We start from the raw sequence: 22,836 nt of genomic DNA on the forward strand, positions 1-22,836 counted from the left end.
ATAATATAATAACAATATAAGAATATAATTTTACAGGTATCCGCCCAGGGGTTGGTTGCAAAGGGGACATCGATTTCCTAAACCTGCAACCCGTTGGCTACTGCTAGCCAATTTTCAATTTTCAGGAATTTATGTTTTATTTTTATACTACCCATTATATATTATAATATAACGTACAAGTACAACATATTAAATCTATTATTTTTTTAATACTAAATGTGCTGTTAATCAGGTTTTAATTATATTATTATTATTTCTAATAATTACTCATTTTAATGTTACAGCATTAATATTTGTAGCACATTTTATTTTAAGCTCATAATTTAAAGGCATATTTTTCTGACAAAAACAGAAAATAATGTATTCATTTTTACCAACAGTTTATTTCTATACATAATTTTTTGTGAAACATTATTTAAAATATTTCACGTTCGTCTCCCTCGGGTTAAGAAACACCGATATATATATATATATACTGCGGGGTTTCACTGATAAAATATTATGTTATTAACTATGTAATAAACTAATAACTTTCGATCTTGTGTTGATAAATTTCGTTATACTGCTCATTAGATGGACGGGTATCACGTCCTCTTAAGTATATTTATTTAAAGCGCGTGTGTGTATGTGTGTGTGTTTTTGGTGTTGTCAACACCACCGTAGTCTGTCGTCTCATTTCCCGTCGGGTACATAATGACCATGGGTATAAAATTGTAAAACATTATTATTATATTATATAGGTGCCTTCTATGGGACGACGATAAAATATTATTAACGCATATTATAACGTCCTAACCTAAACCGAATTGGTTTAGGAAATAGTGAAATACGTACATTATCATCATCATATATGATCCTACGACGCCATCCGTCTGGCCGACAAAAATGTGCTAAACATTACGAAACACGAGGAAGGGTTTGGGTGACGTCCCGTGGCTTTCGTATATATGTATATGGCCATAATATAATACACTCATGGCCACGAAAATGTGTGTGGACTGTATAGCAAATGGCTAAGCGAATTATTACGCACCATCGATATTTTGTTACGAGGAAAAGATAATATTACGATATAATTTATTATTATTTACACGGTGTTTTTCAACTCACATAATATACATTCTGGACAGTCAACTCGATAAGTGGTGAAAAATGATTTTAAATAAATATTTTTTTTTATGAGTATGTCACAATCTACATGTTTTTATTTATTTTTATAACATATATAGGCATTATACAACATCACAAAACCAATTATTTTCATCAGTGATATAACTTAAATCATCGACCATGCTCCATAACAAAAATTGTAGTTATTTGTTTATTATCATACTATAAAAATCATTGATTTTTATACAAAGTCCTGTCACCGGTAATACTTAGCTCAGATAAACTTTGAAGTTCTAAGAATATAATATTATGTTCGGCTTTTATAATTCAGCAGTATAATTCTTTTTTTGCCATCGGACTTCTTTTCCTCAGACTTTTCCTCGAAATATCATCGAGCCGAAGGCTGTCAACGAGCGTAATAAAATGTATTCGAATTTGTTGCATTACACTATGATGTGCTGTTGTATTAGGTACCCAAATGTGATGAGCAATAGTCAAGCAAAAACCTACATTTTATTAATATTTCATAAAACTGATTTTGAATACAATAATTAATAAATTTTTATCCGGCGTAAAATGTATAATATAATATATACCTCATATCAATAACCATAGATCTATGGTACTTAGGTCCTAGGGTAAAATAATGAATATCAATTATGCGCTAGTAGCCGTTAAGTTGCATTTAAAACGTTGCGGTCATTGAGAGTGTAAAATAATATAATATGTATCATTATACATTGGAAAAATAATCGTCATAGTATTCTAAACGTAAAAACTGTTCTTGTTCTATCTAGGTTATAATATAATATATGCCATTGTCTTGCGTTACGAAAATTAAAACACGACGAAACCGTTAAGATATATACAATACCTACGTATTGGCTACCTTGCCCACTGTATTATATTATTATAGAAACGCCGTTATTATGAATGTGCATGTATCGTTAAATCCAATTCGTTTTCTACAATAATAATAATTTAACAGTTCAAGTGTTATGCCGTCTTATAAGTACCTGTTATTAAATACCAAACAATATTTTATATACTATTATTAGAATTATTCCATGTAAAAATTACAAGTGATTTACAATTAATGATGCAGTTGTACCGTGAAGTGTACCCAGTTTTTTGTGTCTCGGAGTTCAGTAGTTGTTTAGGCGGGAGTGAAATCCCCCAAGACGGCGAGACCATCACCCTTAAATTTGTCACGTGAGTGGGTGGGAAGAAGCTTACTATAGCTATCTCGAGGGCTCACAAAGCATATAATAACTCGCGTGGGATGATGACCAGAGTACAAATTGTATCGACGAATCGAATATTCTTTTGTAAGCGAAAATATACGAACAACGAATCGATTTTCAATATTGTATATGTCGTGTAATGATGATAATATATTTAATATTTATACATTTTAGACTCTGGTCAGAACGACGAATACGTTGATTTTACAATGATAAGGTGTTGTTTTTTTTGTCTGTGTACACGATATGTATTCGAAATAGAGCTTCGATTTTCAACCTCAGTATTTTTTCTGGTGGAAAAGCGAATCATAGTTAGTGCAAACAGGAGGTCAAAATTGAAAATTCCAAGTAGTTGTCAAAAGCACTAAGAAAAACAGACCAAAAATGGCAATTTTTACGCAAACTCGGTTTTTGACAAAATCGATTTTGGTTTTTTATGTAACTCAAAAAAAGGATTGTAGATACATAAAATGTTCAATGTTTTACATTATTCACATGTTTATACAAGGAATTTGTATGCGCCATACGATTTTCAATATATTTTGACTCATGTTGAGGTATTTGTAGGCATATGGCATTTTCGAATTTTTATTAAGTAATATTAATGTCGATAAAAAAAAGTTTTCTCTGCCAAAAAACTCGAAAATTTTGAAGAATACTCATAAGTTTTTTAAGTGGAAATTAAAAAAAATTAAGAGTAATTTCACTTTAATTTTTAATGAGAATCTGAAGGTAGAATGTCGACAAAATTTGTCAAAATCATGGCAGTTAACTAATAATTTTGAGTACCTAAGAAATTCATGAAAAAATTTTTTTTATATCTAAGGTTTTAAAATGTAATGCAAGGTTCTTTATAATTTGCCTACTTTCAACAAAAAAAAAAGAGTTTACCGGAAAGTTAAATACATTTTTTATGAACTTTGAAGTTCTAATTTTTACGACATTGGATATTGAACTCGATTTCTCATAGAACGATTATCTTATTTTATTATTTACAAATACGTATAATAACGATAATTACTTAAAATTTACAAGTCCACTTTAGAAGTAGTAAAAACTTAAATATTGAGGTTGGTTTGTGGTAGAAAATTGGATTTAGTTGGTACTTAGGATTTAAAGGAATGAAAAGTAAAATATTCCCAGGACTTTTCATTTTTCAAAATAATTGGAAAAAACTAATAAAAAATGTAGGTACGTAACAACAGTTATTGATAAAATCGATTTCCTTTTTTTTTTGTAATTCAAAAATGACTGACCTCAAACATAGTGGAAACTGTCACTTACTATTAAGATTATCATTTTCAAGACATAATATAATTGTATCTCTGTTCGAGCTATTTCATAATTTTAAATTGTCAAAATGATATAGTTTTTTTCCTATTTATGTTAACAGTAATTTCAAAAGTCCATTATCACGTTTATGTTTTGTGTATATGCTAGCTGTTAATTCATTTCAATACATGTCATAATGTATCCTATAGGTACATTTTTATAGACAATGAAACTAATAATAACTAAATAACAATATCAAAATACTTTAAATTTTAAAAGCTTGGTTCTTTGAAAACTAGTTTTCAAATAGTTTTTGTAGTCTGTCATATTATTTACTTGTTATACAGTTCAACACTTTAAATCATTTTTTTTCAATCTGTAATTATTTAAAAATAACAGTGATAGTTTAATGACAAATGAAGATGATAATATGAGAAAGAATAAGAGGCTGAGCCGCACCTTATTATTTTTCTATAATTTGAATGACTGACCCGTCATGTTTAAGTATGTACCAATATACCTTAGGACTTAGCAAAAACACCCCATTTTAGAAGGTGCTGTGTGTTATCTGGTGCATTGATAAGGAATACATTGTTTAGATTATCTAGTGGGTATGTATAGGTAGTTATACGATTTTTCATGGAATTTTTCATATCGATTAATTGCTAGTTCTCTCACAGTTGGTAACTGAAGGTCTTTGTATGTATAAGGATAGGTTTTTAACATATACCTGCAAGGAGCATTTGTGATAAGCCTCGACTGCTTGGAATGCTTGTAGCGGCATGTTGCCCGATGTTAAGTTATAATTATTAGTGTGATACGTGACTCACATATTGACATTCCTGTTGGATATTAGTGTGCCTATAGTTGGCAGTGGCTATAAGTAAGGTACCTACATAATATTATAAATGTTGATTTTCTGAATACATAAGGAACCTATAAAAACGCATAGCTATAGTTAATTTCATTCTGCAACAACTGAAACGTAATAATTATAACGGAATTCGTTAAAAATACATTTCACAATATTTACATACACGCATAATATTATATACCTATTACTTTATCGAAAGAGGATGGATCAACAAGGTGTGGTAGGTACGCTCTTGTAGGTATATATGAAATTAATATTCTAATTACACCACTAAAAAGCATAATTTGGAAGTAAATACGGGAGACACCCTGTATAAGTCAAGAGTCAGAGTTTACTGACCCCCGCCGTTTCATTAGCAAAAAAATTGTGAAATGCTAGCCTATTTCGTATACCCAAATGTTAATTGTTTACAACAAACAATTTTTTTCGGTTTTATGGAAAAGTGCCAAAACATTAGTTTACCTCCCATTTTATTCCGATATAAATTCATGGTACATTGGCGAAACAATATTATATTTTACTGATTTTCCATCACATAACCATGTGCACACACAACAGGTAATAAGTACCTGTTTTAATAAATAAAGATACTATAATATCAACTATCATAGTTGTATTATGTATGCAGTTTATGTTAAAAGCAGCTATGTCGCCATGATAAACGAAAACACGACATATACGTATAATGTGGAATAATAAGTGAATAACGGAATAATATTTTAAACGATTAAATCTAAACGTCACATCCAGTTCCAAAAATAGTAAATATTGTCAACTGTTTTAGTTTTTACAAAATAAGTATGAATATACGACAATCGAATTGAATAACATTTGAACATTTAAAAATCAATTTCTCGAAATTCAACCCAGCTGCAACGGTGCTGTTGTGATTGATTGTTATTCATTATTTAATTTTTTATTAAATTGTGATTGTCTGTAAACATATGAATAGAATCTCAAACAAAATATTGTTTACGGAAATGCATGCATATACCTACGTGTATTATTGTGCATTGTGAAATATGTTGAACGGTATTGATTATAATTTATAATATTGAAAATATAAATAGTTATGCTCGACGTGGTGGTTAATTTCCTGCATGTTAACTATTGCACTGTATATGCATAATATATATCCAGGATAAGGTCAAGAATACGTGTATTTGGGATTTGGTTTTATGTTAATAGCGGAAGTCTTACCTGTTACTAATATATGCATATATTATAACATAATATTTAGACACGAAATATTGTTCAATTCGTAGAAATTTTTAATCGTAAAAAACTGAAGAAAGAGTTTATTATAAGTCATAACTGTATGTTACTAAATATGAATTGTTATTTATACATCTAAAAGATATGATTTCATGTTTTTTATTATAATTTTTAGTCTGAATAAGAAAATAATATAAATAGATAATACATGACGAGTTTGGTTATTGGAACCCTTTATATTATGTTATTTATTTTCTTATAACTTATAAGCACTTATAATATTTATGAACAATTCTTAATTAGTAGATAACAAAGAAAAACAATTTTTTCATTTATTTACATTTATAAGGTATAATGTATGCTATACAACATGTAAATACGTTTTTATACAACAAGAACAAGCAGTGTTCGTTTAAAAATAAGAATAAGACACTACGTATAGACAGTGGCGTAAATTGGCCTATATGCAAATGTGGCACATCCGAATTATATCTAAGTTATTGTTCTTGCACCACCAGATAATCTATATAATGTATTACTTATAAAGTTATCAGGTATATACTCTTTAATCAGTGTTGATCATAAAATTCTCTCACTTTTATTAAATAACAATAATAATCTTAAGAACATCTAAGTCCTCTACACCACCTCAAATTAAGTAATATGTGACTGAGTCAGTAGGAATATTTGTTTTTTTATTTTATGTGAATTGAGAAAGTCTTTCCTGTTTAGTATACATGTACGCAATTTAATATTTTAATATATAGAAACAAAATATTTTTTAAACTGGTTGATGATTGTGTAGACAAACAAAGAAAATACCGATGTTGTGTCTCTTAATTAACAGAACGCTAGTTATAAATACGTGTACCTAATACTTACTATATCACTTTAGATTCTGGGCGAAGCGATGAAGAAGACTAACGATTTTAGTTGCTTTGTTGTATAATTTAAAAATATTATTCTTAAGTACTCACTACTTGGACATTTAAAAATATATTATTGTTTTTTACACACACACACATACAATGACATTTTTTGCAAAAACTAATTTAGCCTTCTATAGTACTAATGTCTGATAGTAAAATAACATACGCTGTAATCACAATAATATCGTAAGATATAGGTACTTGGTAATATTATTATAGGTTGACAGACATCTTCGCTCAGATCGGTTTTCAATGATTGTATATCAATGAGTTCAAATTTAACACATCCGTTACAGTGACTTCTCTAGACGCCTCATGTACACCAGAGCGTTATCGACTTGTCCGGTTTTTTTTTTTAAATTTAATTTCTATACGTCTTTTTAACATTTATTTTAGTAACATTGGCGGTCGTCGGATCACGTAATTTTGTCTCGATTCCGTTTCATCTCGTGCTACTTCGACGCGGACGTGGGAATGAAAATTACACTCGATTATGTCCAATACGGCAATACAATAATATATAAATATAATAATAATAATACAATACCTATATATTATAGGAAAACAATATTACAACCGCAGTGTATAATAATACATTAATACCTACTGCGAGAGACGTATTTACTCGTCACGGAAGGCAACATGGGTACGACGGCAATCGCATCTTTTCACTGGCGAGCCGGAAACATATATAGGTACCTAATAATATCATGTACTTCTCCGTTTGCCGTGCAGTACACGCACAAGTTTTTTTTTTATGAAATAATAATCTGAAACTATGTATGAGCGGTATATGTATACATAGGTACAAACCGACACGGCATTCCTTGAACCTCCATATTCAGATCGAACGACATCGACGCGATATTGTTATCACGTAATATAATATAGTATAGAGACGGGTAAATGACAATAAATATTTTTGTCTTTCGCGACGATCCGCGCAGCTCTCGCCCGTCATCGTGACCTCGGTTCGGTGAATTATCCGGTCGCATCGAACAGATGTTTGTTGACAATATAATCGTTCGCGTGGACCGAACCACTCATCGCGCCACGATAATAATATAATAATTATTATTTCAACAAAAAAAGAAAAAAATGCATCTCATAATGATATCCCGGACCTCGACGTCTGATGAACCACTCGGCGCCGCGGTCTTTCAGATCCACGGGGAAGTGCGACGCCGCCGTCGAGCTGCAGGTCATAATAATTATATAATATTAAATTATCGTTGTGTATTTGTATTATATATTATTTATTTGTAACCTTCGATCGATGATGTTTATATTTTTTTTTCCATGACGTACACCTTCTCACTACCTACGCATGACGTGTATACGAAGAGTCATATAGCTCTAGGCTATAATTATTATTATACTCGATTTTTGTGGTTTAAAATCGAACAAAATAACGTCCATGGCCGATGCGTCGGAGGCAACAATGCTCGGCAAGTTTCTATTTAATACTTTATTAGTACTCGCTAGGTCCGCGTAACTATAATCCATTTGAATATTTGATTATTTCATAATGTATCGTATTAACGTCCGACTGTCGAAATGTTATAATGTTTTGTACACGGCGGTTCTTTTATCATGTTAAAATAGTCCAGGGGCGTGCTCAGAGTTTTATTCCATGACATGGAGGGGGGGGGGGGGGTTCGGTAAAATTACTGAATAATATATATTACGTAGTATACATCATATTCTGATAGGTACTTATAACGAAATATTGAAAACAATTTAAGGAAATCGGTATTGGTAAATATATAAGTATATATACAGGGTGATCTAACAAAATTACAGAACGATTTTTAAAAATTTTGAATTTACAAGTTTTATTACCAGATGATAATAATGAAAAATATATAACACCATGACTACATTTATTTACTCCAAATTGTAACATAAAATCATGTCTCATATGAATTTTGTAATTTTTGGCCCCATAATAATATTCACTATGACGGTGCTTAAACCGTTCCTTTCAAACTTAAGACTGAATACAAAGTAACAAATAGATATTAGAATCATATTACCAGAAACAATCAACATTTTTATTCTAAATTGATGCTACACTACTTTTTAAAACATTTTTAATTTTTAATACAATATTGTAACCATGTGGTATGCCTATTAAGATAGTGATATGTATTGATACCCATGACATTTTTTGAGTTATAGTGTACTAGGTAACAAATAAGAGGTATATAAAAATTAGATACATCATGGTATACCTATATTACTATATTTTTCGGACAAACCTTTGGTCCATTTCATCTTAGAAAAAAAATATTGTGATATCGGTACAAACGAAACACTTCATTTCTAAAAATGTCAGACACTTTTGCAGTCCCCACAGCCACCCTTTGTCGTACAGTATGATTCTGTAATCAAAGTAATCAAACCCTTTAATATTATAGCCTATATGTATATCACTGGACACGATTTATGTTTTGCGATATTGTGTTTTGCCATTCCGTCTTGTCGATTTTATGATTTTATCAAAACTATAGAATAACTTTGCAATTTACACACGGATAAAAATATTGCGGGCCAGTGATGGTGTGCTCAGGATTTTTTTAATGGATGAAGATGGACAATTTTATTACAAAGTTTACCGCATGGTCGATGCCCCCTTACACCTCCATACGAATCCCACAAATAATAACAATAGAATTATAGAATATCCATTAAATCTCAATAAATATTATTCATTTTATTCCTTGTAATTAAAAAAAAATTAATATATAAAAGTGCATATATAATACCTATATTTTTATTCCAGTGTTTCCTAATTACGGACAAAGTAATGAAAACCACGTGAATTGCAACACAAATATTTCCCTTCGTCGCTATTTTAAGACTTAGAAAAATTTGCCAATGAGAGTATAATAGTAAATACCTATACTTAAATCCTACTCAGTTGTTATAGATTTAGTTAGCAATATTACTGTGTTGCGTAAAAGCAATCGTAATCTTTTGAGTTTACCAAAATTACCCAAGTAAATGAAAAATCAAAAAAAATTTGTAAATTGACAAAAATAATACTATTATTTCAATAGCAATTTAAGTTTTGTGGCTTTCGTTTTTAAGGAACAGGCTGAATAAAGGTACTTACAAATATTTTTGTATCATAGCTAAAAAATTGTCGATATCAAACACGATAAAAAAAAACATTGCTACCTATATTGAAATCACGTCCACAATTAGTATACTGCATTAAACGTTGATTTAGACAATCAAAGCCCGTATTCGCCACACAGCAGTATAGTGATGTCAAAAATAATGACCTGTGGAATTTCGTCCTCAACCAGTAGGCAGCCTAATTTTTCTTGATTTTCAAGACATGAAATCAAGAATTTCTTCGGGATCAACAACCACTTCTCCGTGGATAATAATAGCCAATAATGTTACTCACGTTGACACTGTTCTTGAATTGACTTAAAATTATCAAAACTAAAAAGTCATTATTTATTTGTAAATGAGGTGAATTTCAGTCATCGTGCGTTTCCAATAGATATAGGTTTCAATATGTCCATGTATTAAAATATTTTGTCAAAATAATGTACGGTGCATATTGTTAGTATAATTAAAAAAAATTTTGTCGTAAAACAGATTGAATGATTACGTAAACGTAGTGCGTATCTACTGCCGTTTAAAAAAATGTACAATTTGATTACCGTTTTCCTGCCGCATTCTTAGTTCAGCAATTATGCAGGGTTTGAATATCAGCTGAGTCGCTACAAACGGTTGATAATTATAATACAAAAAAAAAAACGATGAAAAAAGATAACGAGTTATTGATCAATTATCATAAAATGCATAGGCATATCATTACTTTTGCCAGTTTGTCACATACTCTGTATAAGCTCATGTAAGACACTCAATACTTAGCAATAATAAAAGTTCCAGTTATTTATGATTATAAAAAAGTTCCTCGTAAGAACGCTCTAAACGATAGAAAATTATTATTGATTATTTTATAAGCATAATATACAATTTACAAAATCAACGATAGGTAATATAATATAATTATGATGATTAGGTTATTAAATGTGTTACCGGAGGAGAAGCAATGCCAACACCAGTTCTTCCTCCGGTTCTCGATAACAAGGAAAAAAAAAGGAAAGAAAGGCTATTAGATGTGATGATTGGCATTGTTTTTCAGAAGTCATTTTGTTTTTATCAATCGAACAGTGCGGGTGAATAATCTGATGCATGATTCTAATGATCGGAGTTTTTATATAAATTGCACAGATTATGTATTTTTACATTATAAAATTATAAATTATAGTTCATGTATCCGGGGGCCAAAAAAAGACTTCGTAGGCCGCTGGATGGATCACTTTGAAATCACACCTATAATATTATAATACACTATTATATTGTATTAGAAAGTCTATATAGGAATTACGAAGAATTTTTTCAATTATTTGTTTCTTTAAACTTTGAAGACCACTCACGTACTAATTCTTATTTTTCTAAATGGTTATCAGTAGGGCATTAGACCTAAGTCCTAAAGTCTAACGAAAATCATATTTTTTAAATTCGTCATTTTCCCAAAATTATTTCCTGTTTCCCAATAATCCCAATAATAGAATCGCTCAGAGATAATATTATTTGAAGTGTAATGTGATGGATATTATTTTGACGTCATCGTTTGGTCCAAGGCCCGCAAATAATTAGTAACGCTGTAGCATTTTGACCCTCTGGCCGGCCCTAATTTGCAGTATGCTCTTCAAAAATAGAACGGCCTGCCATTATTGCTTAAAATTGTGCGTATTTGCTTCAACCACGATTCAAATCATTAATTATTTCAAATATTTGTTAGGTGACCGACATAGTTAGCAATTGTGACCTAGTATAAACTGTTGGAGCGATTTATAACGTATACACGACTTGTTATTTTGCGTATCTAATATCTATATTTTAGTTAACCGTTATGGGTTTTTGTGTAATTTACTATAAAATAAAAAAAATTAGGTATAGTGGACAACAAGCGCTGATGCCTGACAGGATGAAGATTATTAGGTTTAGGTATTAAGAAAACGAATTATTGCATTGTTATGAGTGCAGAGCTTACGAATATTTATAACATGTAGAAACCAACTCAACAGATCGGAACGACAATTGATATATCTATACGAATAGGTAGGTAATCTGCAAATAATGAAGGACGAGTAAAAGTGCATCCTTTGGAACAAAATAACGCATTTGATTTTAATAAATAGAATATTTAATTACTAGGTACTTTTGAAATCATTAATAAAAGAAAATTGTTAAAAAAAATAACACAATTGTATATTTTTTAATGAGTACCTACCTCCTGCTACGCCCTACGTTTGGTTGTTCAACGATTTGAATATTATTATTATTGTAACTTTTTTTTTTTTTAATATTTCATACAGTATTAAAAGCTAGTAAATAGTTAGCTGTAAAATTACTTTTTCTGAATTATAAGTAAGAGTTGGCTAACAATAAATACAAAAGTATTGAACGGTTCACTGTATAGTTGTAATTTAATTTTCGTTTACCTGGATATATATAGGTGTAATGCGTTATTATATAATAATTGTTGTGTGCTTACTACAATAGTTGCCCACAATCAACAACGCGATGAGTTAAATATTACACCTACCAATACTATTATTTACCAGCAATAAGGTATAGAGTTCAACACGAGCACTTATTACATTGAAAAGTGAAAATATCACTTATTGTTATTTATACGATCTGCAAAGGTGATGCAAACTTTCCTGAGCACACATTATATTATTATTGCTCTTCGATCTGTGCACAGTGTTGTATTTATGCCAACTGGCACCTGCAGGTTGATACATAAATCTCATGTATATTGTATGGTGATTCTAATGCATTGAATAAATCTCGATTTGTATTTATTTTTTTTTTTTGTTATATTGTTGTAAGTTATACCTTTAACCCGATCGTCTAATGAACTGCACGATGATGGTTATAATTCTTTCACCGTTACCACGGTGCTAAACCATAACATCTCCCATACTTAATTAGAAAATAATTTAAGTATTCATAATCAAAACAATTACAACGTAACTATATTCAAATTAAATGTACGAAAAAAAGTAAAAGTATATTAAAAGTGTTAAATATAATAATTGGTTGTCGAATTGAACGTTTATAATTATTATACAGTGTATATACTTATGCAGTTATACCTAACCTATACAGTTTAATATATTATGAGTATGAGAGTGCAAAATGTCTAATATTGTATAATGTAGATTTATTGTTTAATTGCGATGCCGATCAAAATCTTCGCCGGTGAAACGATGATGATCCGCACAACGAAGAAAACTCTCCACTGGCTGCACACAGTGTTGAAATTCGGTATAGGTACCTACCTAAAATTATAATGTCTATGATGAAATATAGTTGTGTTGTTAATTATACTTATCATATGTCTGAGCACTCACTACCTATATCGTGTAATTATATAGGTATAGGAACGTATTATCATTGATTATAAATACCTACTAGTATTTATAATCAATGGCATTATGTTTCTTATTTTCTTCGGAATGTTTTCCCAAAATTAAAAATTATTTTTATATTGTACAGAAAACGAATACGTCTACGACATCATAGTCGTTTGAAAGTAATTAATTCTCAAGAATACCATAATAACTATGCAATACCTATTCAAATAACTTTTGTTTAACTTAAAATCAAAGGGGCTTAAAAATCGATTTCTTCGTTTTTTGACTTTCAAAATTTAAAGTTGAACGTCCTCGGCAGTCTAATACTATGGAAGTTAATTGTATTTGATGCTTTGATAATGAAGTACGCCATTAGTTGTTACGGTTATAACATTATAGGCGACAAGTTTATTTTGTCATATTTATGGAAAATTAATTTTAATATCATTTTTGTGTACTAATTTTTTAATTTGTTTATTTTTATATATTACGTATTTGATACATTTTATAGAGATTGTTTTGTGAATGGAGTTTTTACCGTCAATAATAATTAAATAATAATATTCATATTGTATTACCTACCCATTGTACTTTCCTCAAAATTATTAATGGAATCATTTATATTTTCCAGGTATGGTTTGGTCCCTCTAACGTCACCTTATGCTTACACAAAACTCAACAACCCGAAGTCATGATCAAATCTGTTATTATTGTGAGTGCCAAGGAATCTAGTTCCAACAAAGAAATCCATCATCATCATGTGGAAATAACGCATAAGCGGTAGCAAATACTGTTTTAGGTATATAAGCTATTATTGTTATTATTAATTATTGTGTATTTACGACATTTACGTATAAGCAACTATAAATTACAGATTATTATATTATAGTATTAGATTCTGAGCGGACGTTATGAATGTATTGATTTTACAATGATGAGTGTTTTTTTTTTTTTTTTATTATTGTGTCCGTCGGCTTGGGGCAGTAAAAGTGCTTCGATTTTCTTCAACAGCAACTTTTCTGGTGGGAAAGGGAATCTAGTTGTTGCGTTCAGAATGTCAAAATTTAAAATTCACAATAGTTTTCAAAAGTGACAGGAAAAACAAACGAAAAATTAAGGCAAAACCAGTTTTCGAAAATATTGATTTTGGTATTTATTGTAACTCTAAGACAAGTTTCCATAAATCCATGAAATGTTCACTGAATGTCTGTGTTAGTAGTTAGCATATTTCTATACACTACACAATTTTCAAAATATTTTAACTGATGTTGAACTATTTATTGGTATAGACACATGACATTTTTGTTTATTATTAGTTTTTTTCGATTAATGTCTAAAAATAAATATTAGCTCGGTAAGAAAACTTTAAAATATAATACAAGGTTTTTCATAAATTGATGTTAGTGGAAATTAAAAAAAAAAGTTTAACGTAAGTCCACAATAATTTTTTATGAGCGTTTAAATTTAGAATTTTTACAAAATTCATAAAAATCACGAAAATTTTTTAATTACCTATTTTGGATTAGAAGCTCATAAAAAATTTTCTTTTTACATCTAAGATTTTAAAATTTATTACAAGATTCCTTATAAGTTTGTTTACCTTAATCAAAAAAAATTCTACCAGAATGTCAAATTAAATGTTTATGAGCGTTTGTAGTTGAAATTTTTACAACATGGAATATTCACTAGATTTCTCATGTGGTGATTTTCTTATTTTGTTGTAATTCAAAAACTAATAATTATAAATACTTGAAATTCACCGAATTTGTTTATTTTATCAATCCGTATACTTGATATAATTTTCAAAATAATTTGACTCGTTTTGAGATACTTTCAGACACTTTCAGTTTTCATTTTTTTAGTTTTTTTTTATGAATGTCAATAAAATGTTATTGGTTGGGTCAAAAAGCATGCAAATGTAATACAAGATCTTGATATATTATAACAAAAGCAGATGAAAAGTTTTAAAAATATAAAGGGTACGATTTTTTTCTAAGCATTTAAAGTTCAAATTTTGAAGAGATTTATCAAATTGAAAATTGAAAAATGGTTTTTTAGTTAAAAATGTATTAAACGTTCAATTTCATAGCCAAGGATTGACAATTTAAATAAGGTCCTACGTGTGTAGTTAATTCTGTAACCAAAACATTTAAAAATAAACATAAGCAGAGGTTTTTTTATAGTCATGTTAAGTTCAAATTTTCACGAAATTACATATTAACCCAAAGAAAAAGTTTTTAATCATTTTGTTGTAATTCGGTTCTAAAACAGCCCAATTTGCCATAAGTATATATAATATTTTTCCCGCATCACTGATAATTTAAGAATAATATTAATTCAACTTACCGGCTATCGTATTAATAATAACTAATAATAATATAAAATATCCTTGACTGACATTCCGTCTTCACTCAAAATCGTCTTTCGTACCTATACAATGATATTATATAATTTAATTCAAATTTAATATCATCCATTACAGCACAGTTAGACACCTAACGTACAACAGAGCGACAACCTCTTATCCGCTTTTTGTTTATTGAATTTACAAAGTATGTACTCATACACATTTAATCATAAAAAATAAAATATATTCCCAGACCGTTATCAAATTATATATAATACTTCATTCATCATTACTAACATAAAAGTAGAAGTTTTTTACTAACCTACGTACCTTTGAACAATTATATTGTTTCTGAAGTATACTAGTATAGTTTTTCAACGATGTTTGAAGTTTAACCTACAATATTGGATTCATTTAAAATATATTGTTTACTGTATTTTTATAAATTCTCTATCACAAAATATTACTTATAATATTATAAAATAATAATTATACGCAATTCTAGGGGGTCGGCCAAATATAATATAATGTAATACAAATATAATCACTTTGACCATAGTGGAATTGTTCAAACCATAAAAATATGCTTGATAGACGAAAGTAAACCTTCTCGGTTTTATTATTATTTTGTAAAGTTAATTTAATAGGTAAATATTTTACTAAATGTTGACCTTATAAGAAACAATGTATAATAATTAACTTATGTATGTTACGGTCAAATACGTTATTCGAACAAAAACGTCATTGACTACGAAGAGCTAATTATCTACCTAGGTATATGAGAAAATGTTGTTAAAAATCAAAATTCTAACTGTAAATTATATTTATTTTTATTATATTTTTTGAAAAATGCGACTGCCAAAATTGTTGATAAATATAATAATATTATATCTTATTATTTATTTTTACACACAGAGCTGTAATAACATCACTTGAATGATTATATAAATAATAATAATAATAATATTCTATTAATTTAATAAAAATACGATACCGTATACCGATTGTATATCATTAAACTAAAATAACCAAACTTATTGTAGTCTATCCAGTATCCATTTGGCATTTATACTTTTTAATAGTATCTATTAGTGCAGTGCATTTTCCCGGTTTACCATAGTTACTATCGAATGAATAGAACACTTTTCATTTAAATAAATTCAATAAAGAAAATCGTAAATTCAATAAAGTTAAGTTAAATTAAATGTGTTATGTGTATCATAGACATATTATATTATATATATAGTACTCCCGGAGGTGAGACAAATTATATATAATATATTGACATATTGCTCTACAGTGCGCTTCAACAAGTTCCATACCACAAAAGGCATTACAGTTTACGACTACTACTTATACTTTATAATATTGAGTGAAAACATTATATACCTGTTTAGAAGTCGAAATGAATGCAGTTTCGAAAATTACTCTTGAAAATAATAACGTTTGTTAAAATCTAACAATATAATATATTATATTCGATTCCTCCGTCCTCGTCATTTACATGATATACAATTCAAAAATAAATATAATGTATAATATTATGTTATTATATTAATATTATATTTTTATTTGGTCCGATCAAGTTATCGGCCTATGACGTTATACTGCAATGGTCGAATAATTTAATGCTTGATAATGTTCCTATGTTTAGAGTAAGTATAACATTTCGTTGGCATTAACGTTATTTTCCACATTGGCCTATCTAATATATATTATTTAATTATTTATAAACAAACTCCGTAATAGTAGTCATACTTCATGGGGATCCATTAAAGTGTCTAGTGGTCTACAGTTCTACACTCATAAGTCATAATTTTCAAAGTTGTAACTTTTTTGAAAATATATTTTCTACATAATTTGATATCATTGTAAAACTACATCTTTGAAACTAAATTATATTTATGTCATGTCGTTATGATCTATTAAGATTTGTACTTGTTTGAACCATACCATACATTTTTCATTTCATATCCCTGAGCAGAATATATTTCGGAATAAATTGTTACATAAAAATCGAATTTCGCACAAGTTATCACTTATAAGTATTTAATTTTTAGATAAGCGGTGTAAAGTGGAAAAGAGGTAGGTACCCCGCAAGTTATTGGTCTATTACTCCATTCATCAAAGCTTCAAATACAATAAGTTATTATTAACTAGCCGTTTGTAATTCGATTTTGATGTATCGAAATACTCGGAAAAATATTCTGCTTCTGAATATGAAATTAAAATTATATGTTCTCATTAAAAAGTAAAAGATAAAAAATTAAAACGACAAAAATTGTAAAAAATAATTGTTCTCCCAAAAACGTTGTTTTGAAATCATATAAAATTATATGAACAATTATCTGTTGACATACAGTACGTTGCTAGTCGATAAATATGCTACCTAAATTTGTTTCGTTAATGCTACCTACACATTTTAATATTATTATAATCAAAATATTTTATCTTGCCTTACAAATTATTTTCAGTAAATATTTTAAGTGAACTTAATTGGCATACCAATTTAGATTTTTAAGTACATATTTGTTTTTTTACTTTGTTAAACATTTAAATTTATTCAAACAATATTTGCCTGTTTTACGTCACTCCAATAAAACGCCGTAAACACAATAACAGTTATGAATGTATTGACCGCCACCATTTCTCCTCGAGTTTCCACTGAAGTAGACTTTTTGCTCTTTTTGTATTAACTACATATTTTTGTTTTATCAACTGTATATTTAATATTATCCATTTTATTATCTAACTTAATTTACCTGCGTATACGCCGAAACCAATTGACACGATAATAAAAAACTACGATATTATGTTAAAATATAATAACTAGTCATATTATAATGTTATTAATTTTGTCGATATTAAATACACCCGTGGGTGTATAAAGAAAACAACTGTAGGTATAGCATACTTACAAAGTACCATAATAATATTTTCGTATTTATTTGGAATTATTGACAATAGTGTATTGATGATGTTACAGGGATGGTTGCGTCTATCAGGATCGGCGTGCTGAGGCATATGTTATACCGTCTGATATTTTGGGCGGCTATATTGTTATGCCTCGCACAACTGTTGATAACGTTATGGAGATCAGACCGGCCGATGGCAATGAAGTCGAGCAACATCAACACCAGGATGATCCTGCAGAATATGATTGATTTTCATACCGCGCGGACCACAACACCGCCGTACGAAAGCCTGTTGACCGTCGAGCCGTGGGTGGACAAGCTGTCCGTGCAATCGGAACAGCTGATCATGGACCAAGTACAAAAACGGCTGCCCAATCTGCCGGTGACGTATTGGAACCAGAACAAGAACAAAGCGATGTACTACAAAAACGAGAGTTGCGCCAAGTTTCCGAGTATATACGAATTGGAATTCAACAACGTGTACTGGCAGTCGCTACAGACGTCCAACGGGTCGTTCCACCTCTACAGCGCTTACTACGACGTGCGAAAGCTCAGTAGGATCGGGCCGGCGGTCCGGATACTTGGCATGATCAACCGGATCGAGCCGACGGTCAAGACTCACTGTCAGTTTTGGTTCGACGACCACAGGCAGCCGGTCATCGTGAAAATCATGGAATACAAATACATATGGTACAAGAAGTGGGGCAACTACAAGCAGGGCATATTCCAGCCGTACCTGATCGCCTGCCAGATACCCAAGTCCCACCACCACGCCGTGCCCGCGTCCGTGTCGTTGGTGGAGAACGTGTGCGACAAGGCCACCAACAACCTACGGGTGGTGTACAACCGACCGGCTGTGAAGAAAGGCTTCGCGGTGTGTGTCAAGGGCCTGGACTTCCTGTACGAAGACCTGTCGGTGCGGTTGGTCGAGTGGATCGAGCTGCTGCACATCCTGGGCGCGGATAAGATCTTCTTTTACCAGCTGCAAGTGCACCCGAACATCAGCAAGGTGCTCGACCACTACGAGTCCGTGGGCCGCGTGCACGTGACGCCGTTGACGTTGCCCGGCGGCCAGCCCAACGTACCGGGATTTCAGCACCTGTACCTGACCAAAAAAGTGAACCACAAGCGGCAGAACGAACTTATACCGTACAACGATTGCCTGTATCGGAACCTCTACTCGTACGACTACATAGCGCTGTTGGACATCGACGAAGTGATAATGCCGATACGGACCAGGACGTGGAAGGAGCTCATGGAAACGGTGATGGTCAAGGCGCTGGCAGCCAGGAACGAGACCCGCGCCTCGTACAACGTCCGGAACGTTTATTTCCTGGACGATCTGATCCACACTCACGGTTGGTTCAAGACCATGCCGAAGTACATGCACATGTTACAGCACGTGTACAGGAGCAAGAACTACACAAAACCGAACCAGTACGTGAAATGCTTTCACAATCCCGAAAGAGCGTTGACGCTGCACAACCATTTCCCGCTGGCGTGCCTGAGCCAGGGCTGCACGTCGTACGCCATGGACACGGCGGACGCACATCTTCAACATTATCGAGCCGACTGCGTAAAGACACTGAAGAAAACTTGCACAGAGTTTAGACAGAACAGCATAATCGACACGACCATCTGGAGGTACAAAAGAGATCTCATATCCAGGGTGTCGAACACGTTGTCGTCACTGGGTTTTTTTCCGGCCATATAACGAAAAACCGATTAAAATAACACAACATATAATATCGTTATATACCGTTTGTCCACAAAAACAGGGAACCCAAAAAAAAGTGAAATTGTTGAGTATGCGTAAAATACAAGAGTGAACCTATTGTAAGTCACGGGTATTTATAATCCAATAGTTAAGTCTCATGCCCCGCAAACCGATATCAAAAGTATGTATAGAGTGCTGAGTAAAGCCGGATTCAAAGGTACGCCGTGTGTCGTGTCGTGCGAGGGAGTGGTAACTATATGGTTGCAACTGGTAACCATATTGGCTTAAAAGCTGAGCTGTAGTCAATTATTGGTATATTCGGTTGCAACTTGGTTATTGATATGATATTATATGTTATTTACATGATACCAAAAAAGTAACTCCAATCACAATGTGATTTGATCGGCATGACACACCACACGACGTAGCTGTGAATGCGCCCTAGTGTACCATAAACCGTATACCCTGTTTTTGTGAACACACAGTATACATGGATGATAATAATTAAACAATTTTCATATAACATAGATATTTGAAAAATCGTATCTACAAGTGCGATGTTGTTCATTAAATTGTACATAGCTTATTACACGCGCGTCACACCCACAGAAATCTTAAATTATTACTATTGAAATAGGGCGTACCTCTTTTTCACCTCCAAGTGGACTACAATTAAAACGTGAATGCCCATTCACCGACAACTAAATAAATACAATTTGTATATATTCGCTGCAAAAGACTGGGCCCTACTAGCGAGTGCAGTCTCGCGAAATTCCGAATTTTATACGACTTACGAAACTGTATTTTTTAAATTGTTCGATAGGACAACTTTATACAATTATATAATTATCACGTTTTATTTTTCTATAATGATCCAATGTTGATTTAATCGGTCTTTTTTTAATACTAGAATTTATAAGATTCAATGCCAAAGGAGCGAAATGCAGGATTTGAGGTTCCAAACATTAATTACTTCTTACTTTTGTAAAGATTTATTTTTCCTTCGAATCATATAAAATAGAGTTCACCGTTTTTGAGATCCCATACTGTTCATGTATCCTTAAGGTATTTTTATGTTTATTCCAACTATTAGTACTATAAATTGTACAGGTTTAGTAAGATTATACCTTAGATTATATTTTATTGATATTTACCAAATGTTTTATTATTGATTTGCCTGATGTATTATTTTTACTTCAAAACACTACTCAATTATATTAATATTTCTGTAATTATTTAGTATTATATTAATTATTTGTTTATTATATTATTTGTGTAGTATTGTATTAAATTATAATATAAATAAATATTAATATGTATTGTATCATCATGTTTATTAATCATATATGTATAATGTATATCATGTGTATAATATAATTATTGTACCTTGTACCTACGTCTTATTAAAGTATTATTAGTTTTACAAATATTACGAGGGATCGAAATCCAATGATAGACGACCGATATATTCACGACTCACGAGTTATGAACACAAACTCTATGCTGTATAATTAATCATTATTTATTGTAATTGAATGAATATAAAATTAAGAAGTCCAATAATAAAATATGTACAAAGTTTAACAATATTATTCTTAAGCCCAAAGAAAATAAATACTATAGACTGATAGATATATCAACTATAACACCAAACGTATTAGCTCTTGAACAAAACACAAATTTACAAAAATATTTATAAACTTCAGCAATATTTCTCTGCGTACCTGTAGCACATTACTTAACGTAAGTTATTAGTTTCCGCCAAAATAAAAATTTTCGTTTCTGCCAAATTTAAGAATATATCATTTATAATAACTGAATACAAAAAAACCATTCTGATAATATTTTTAGTTTTGAACTTTGTTATTGCAATAGTGAAGTGTTTATAATCTGTTTCGAATAGCCTATCTTATTGATTTGTGGATACTTATTTAATTTAAAACCATGTATTTAATATTTATTTGTATCCATACATGTTCGTTTGAAAACTTGAAATTTAAATGTTTAAATATGTATTAATATTAGGTTGCGAATTGTACAACTGTTCGTTGAAATGTGTTCCGAATGATTCGCAATTATTTGTTCTGCATAAATCATCATTGAAACTACACTGTAGGTGGAAACGTACTGTTTTCGGAAATATAATTTTCAGAACACCAAAAAACAATAACATAAAACAAAATTATTGCCAGTGATTCTCAAATGATAACTTTGGAAGAAAATGGTTTGGCGGAAACGATGCGTGCCCCTAAGACGATGTATTGCTTTTTATTCATTAGTTCATTACAATAACAATATTTCCTAGTATAGAATATATTCACCACATACCTATATTTTAATGCGATTGAGGATAAGTACTTACCTACATGTGATGTGCCCAAGTTACTATAATATTATAATACTCAAATATTTTGTCACTCTCATATACCTACACTAAACATATTATACATATTATTATATAATATTTTATTTATTTATTGATACAAATATATTCTATCAACTGATTTGTTTAATAAATTATGTCCATATGAGCATACAATATTTTATATGACCTGTATTATATTTGTTTTTATTAATTATTTAAACACTTGTAAATGTTAAAAAAACATTTATTTACAATTTTACTATTAATTGTTGTTAAAAACTGTAAGTTCCAATAGAATATTATATTATTACAGTTCTGTAACTTTACGAAAGAATAATTATTTACCTATAATATTAAACGGCTGATGTTTATGCATTACATTTTTTTTTTCTT

The 22,836-nt window shown here is 30.5% G+C and overlaps 1 protein-coding gene across 3 annotated transcripts in view; it reads left to right on the top strand.

The window, feature by feature from the left end:
* LOC111032111 overlaps positions 1-21,018 on the top strand; it is a 42,775-nt gene extending 21,757 nt beyond the window's left edge. For all 3 annotated transcript variants that reach the window (XM_022312324.1, XM_022312323.1, XM_022312322.1), the window contains exons 2-3: positions 13,731-13,898; positions 18,433-21,018. In XM_022312324.1, coding sequence (XP_022168016.1) covers positions 18,435-20,075 — 1,641 coding nt within the window. In that variant the 5' untranslated portion in view covers positions 13,731-13,898; positions 18,433-18,434 and the 3' untranslated portion in view covers positions 20,076-21,018. The remainder of the gene's footprint in view (positions 1-13,730; positions 13,899-18,432) is intronic.
* The last annotated feature ends 1,818 nt before the right edge of the window (positions 21,019-22,836 follow it).

Source organism: Myzus persicae, unplaced genomic scaffold, assembly GCF_001856785.1.
Source record: "Myzus persicae strain clone G006 unplaced genomic scaffold, MPER_G0061.0, whole genome shotgun sequence".
Taxonomy (NCBI): domain Eukaryota; kingdom Metazoa; phylum Arthropoda; class Insecta; order Hemiptera; family Aphididae; genus Myzus; species Myzus persicae.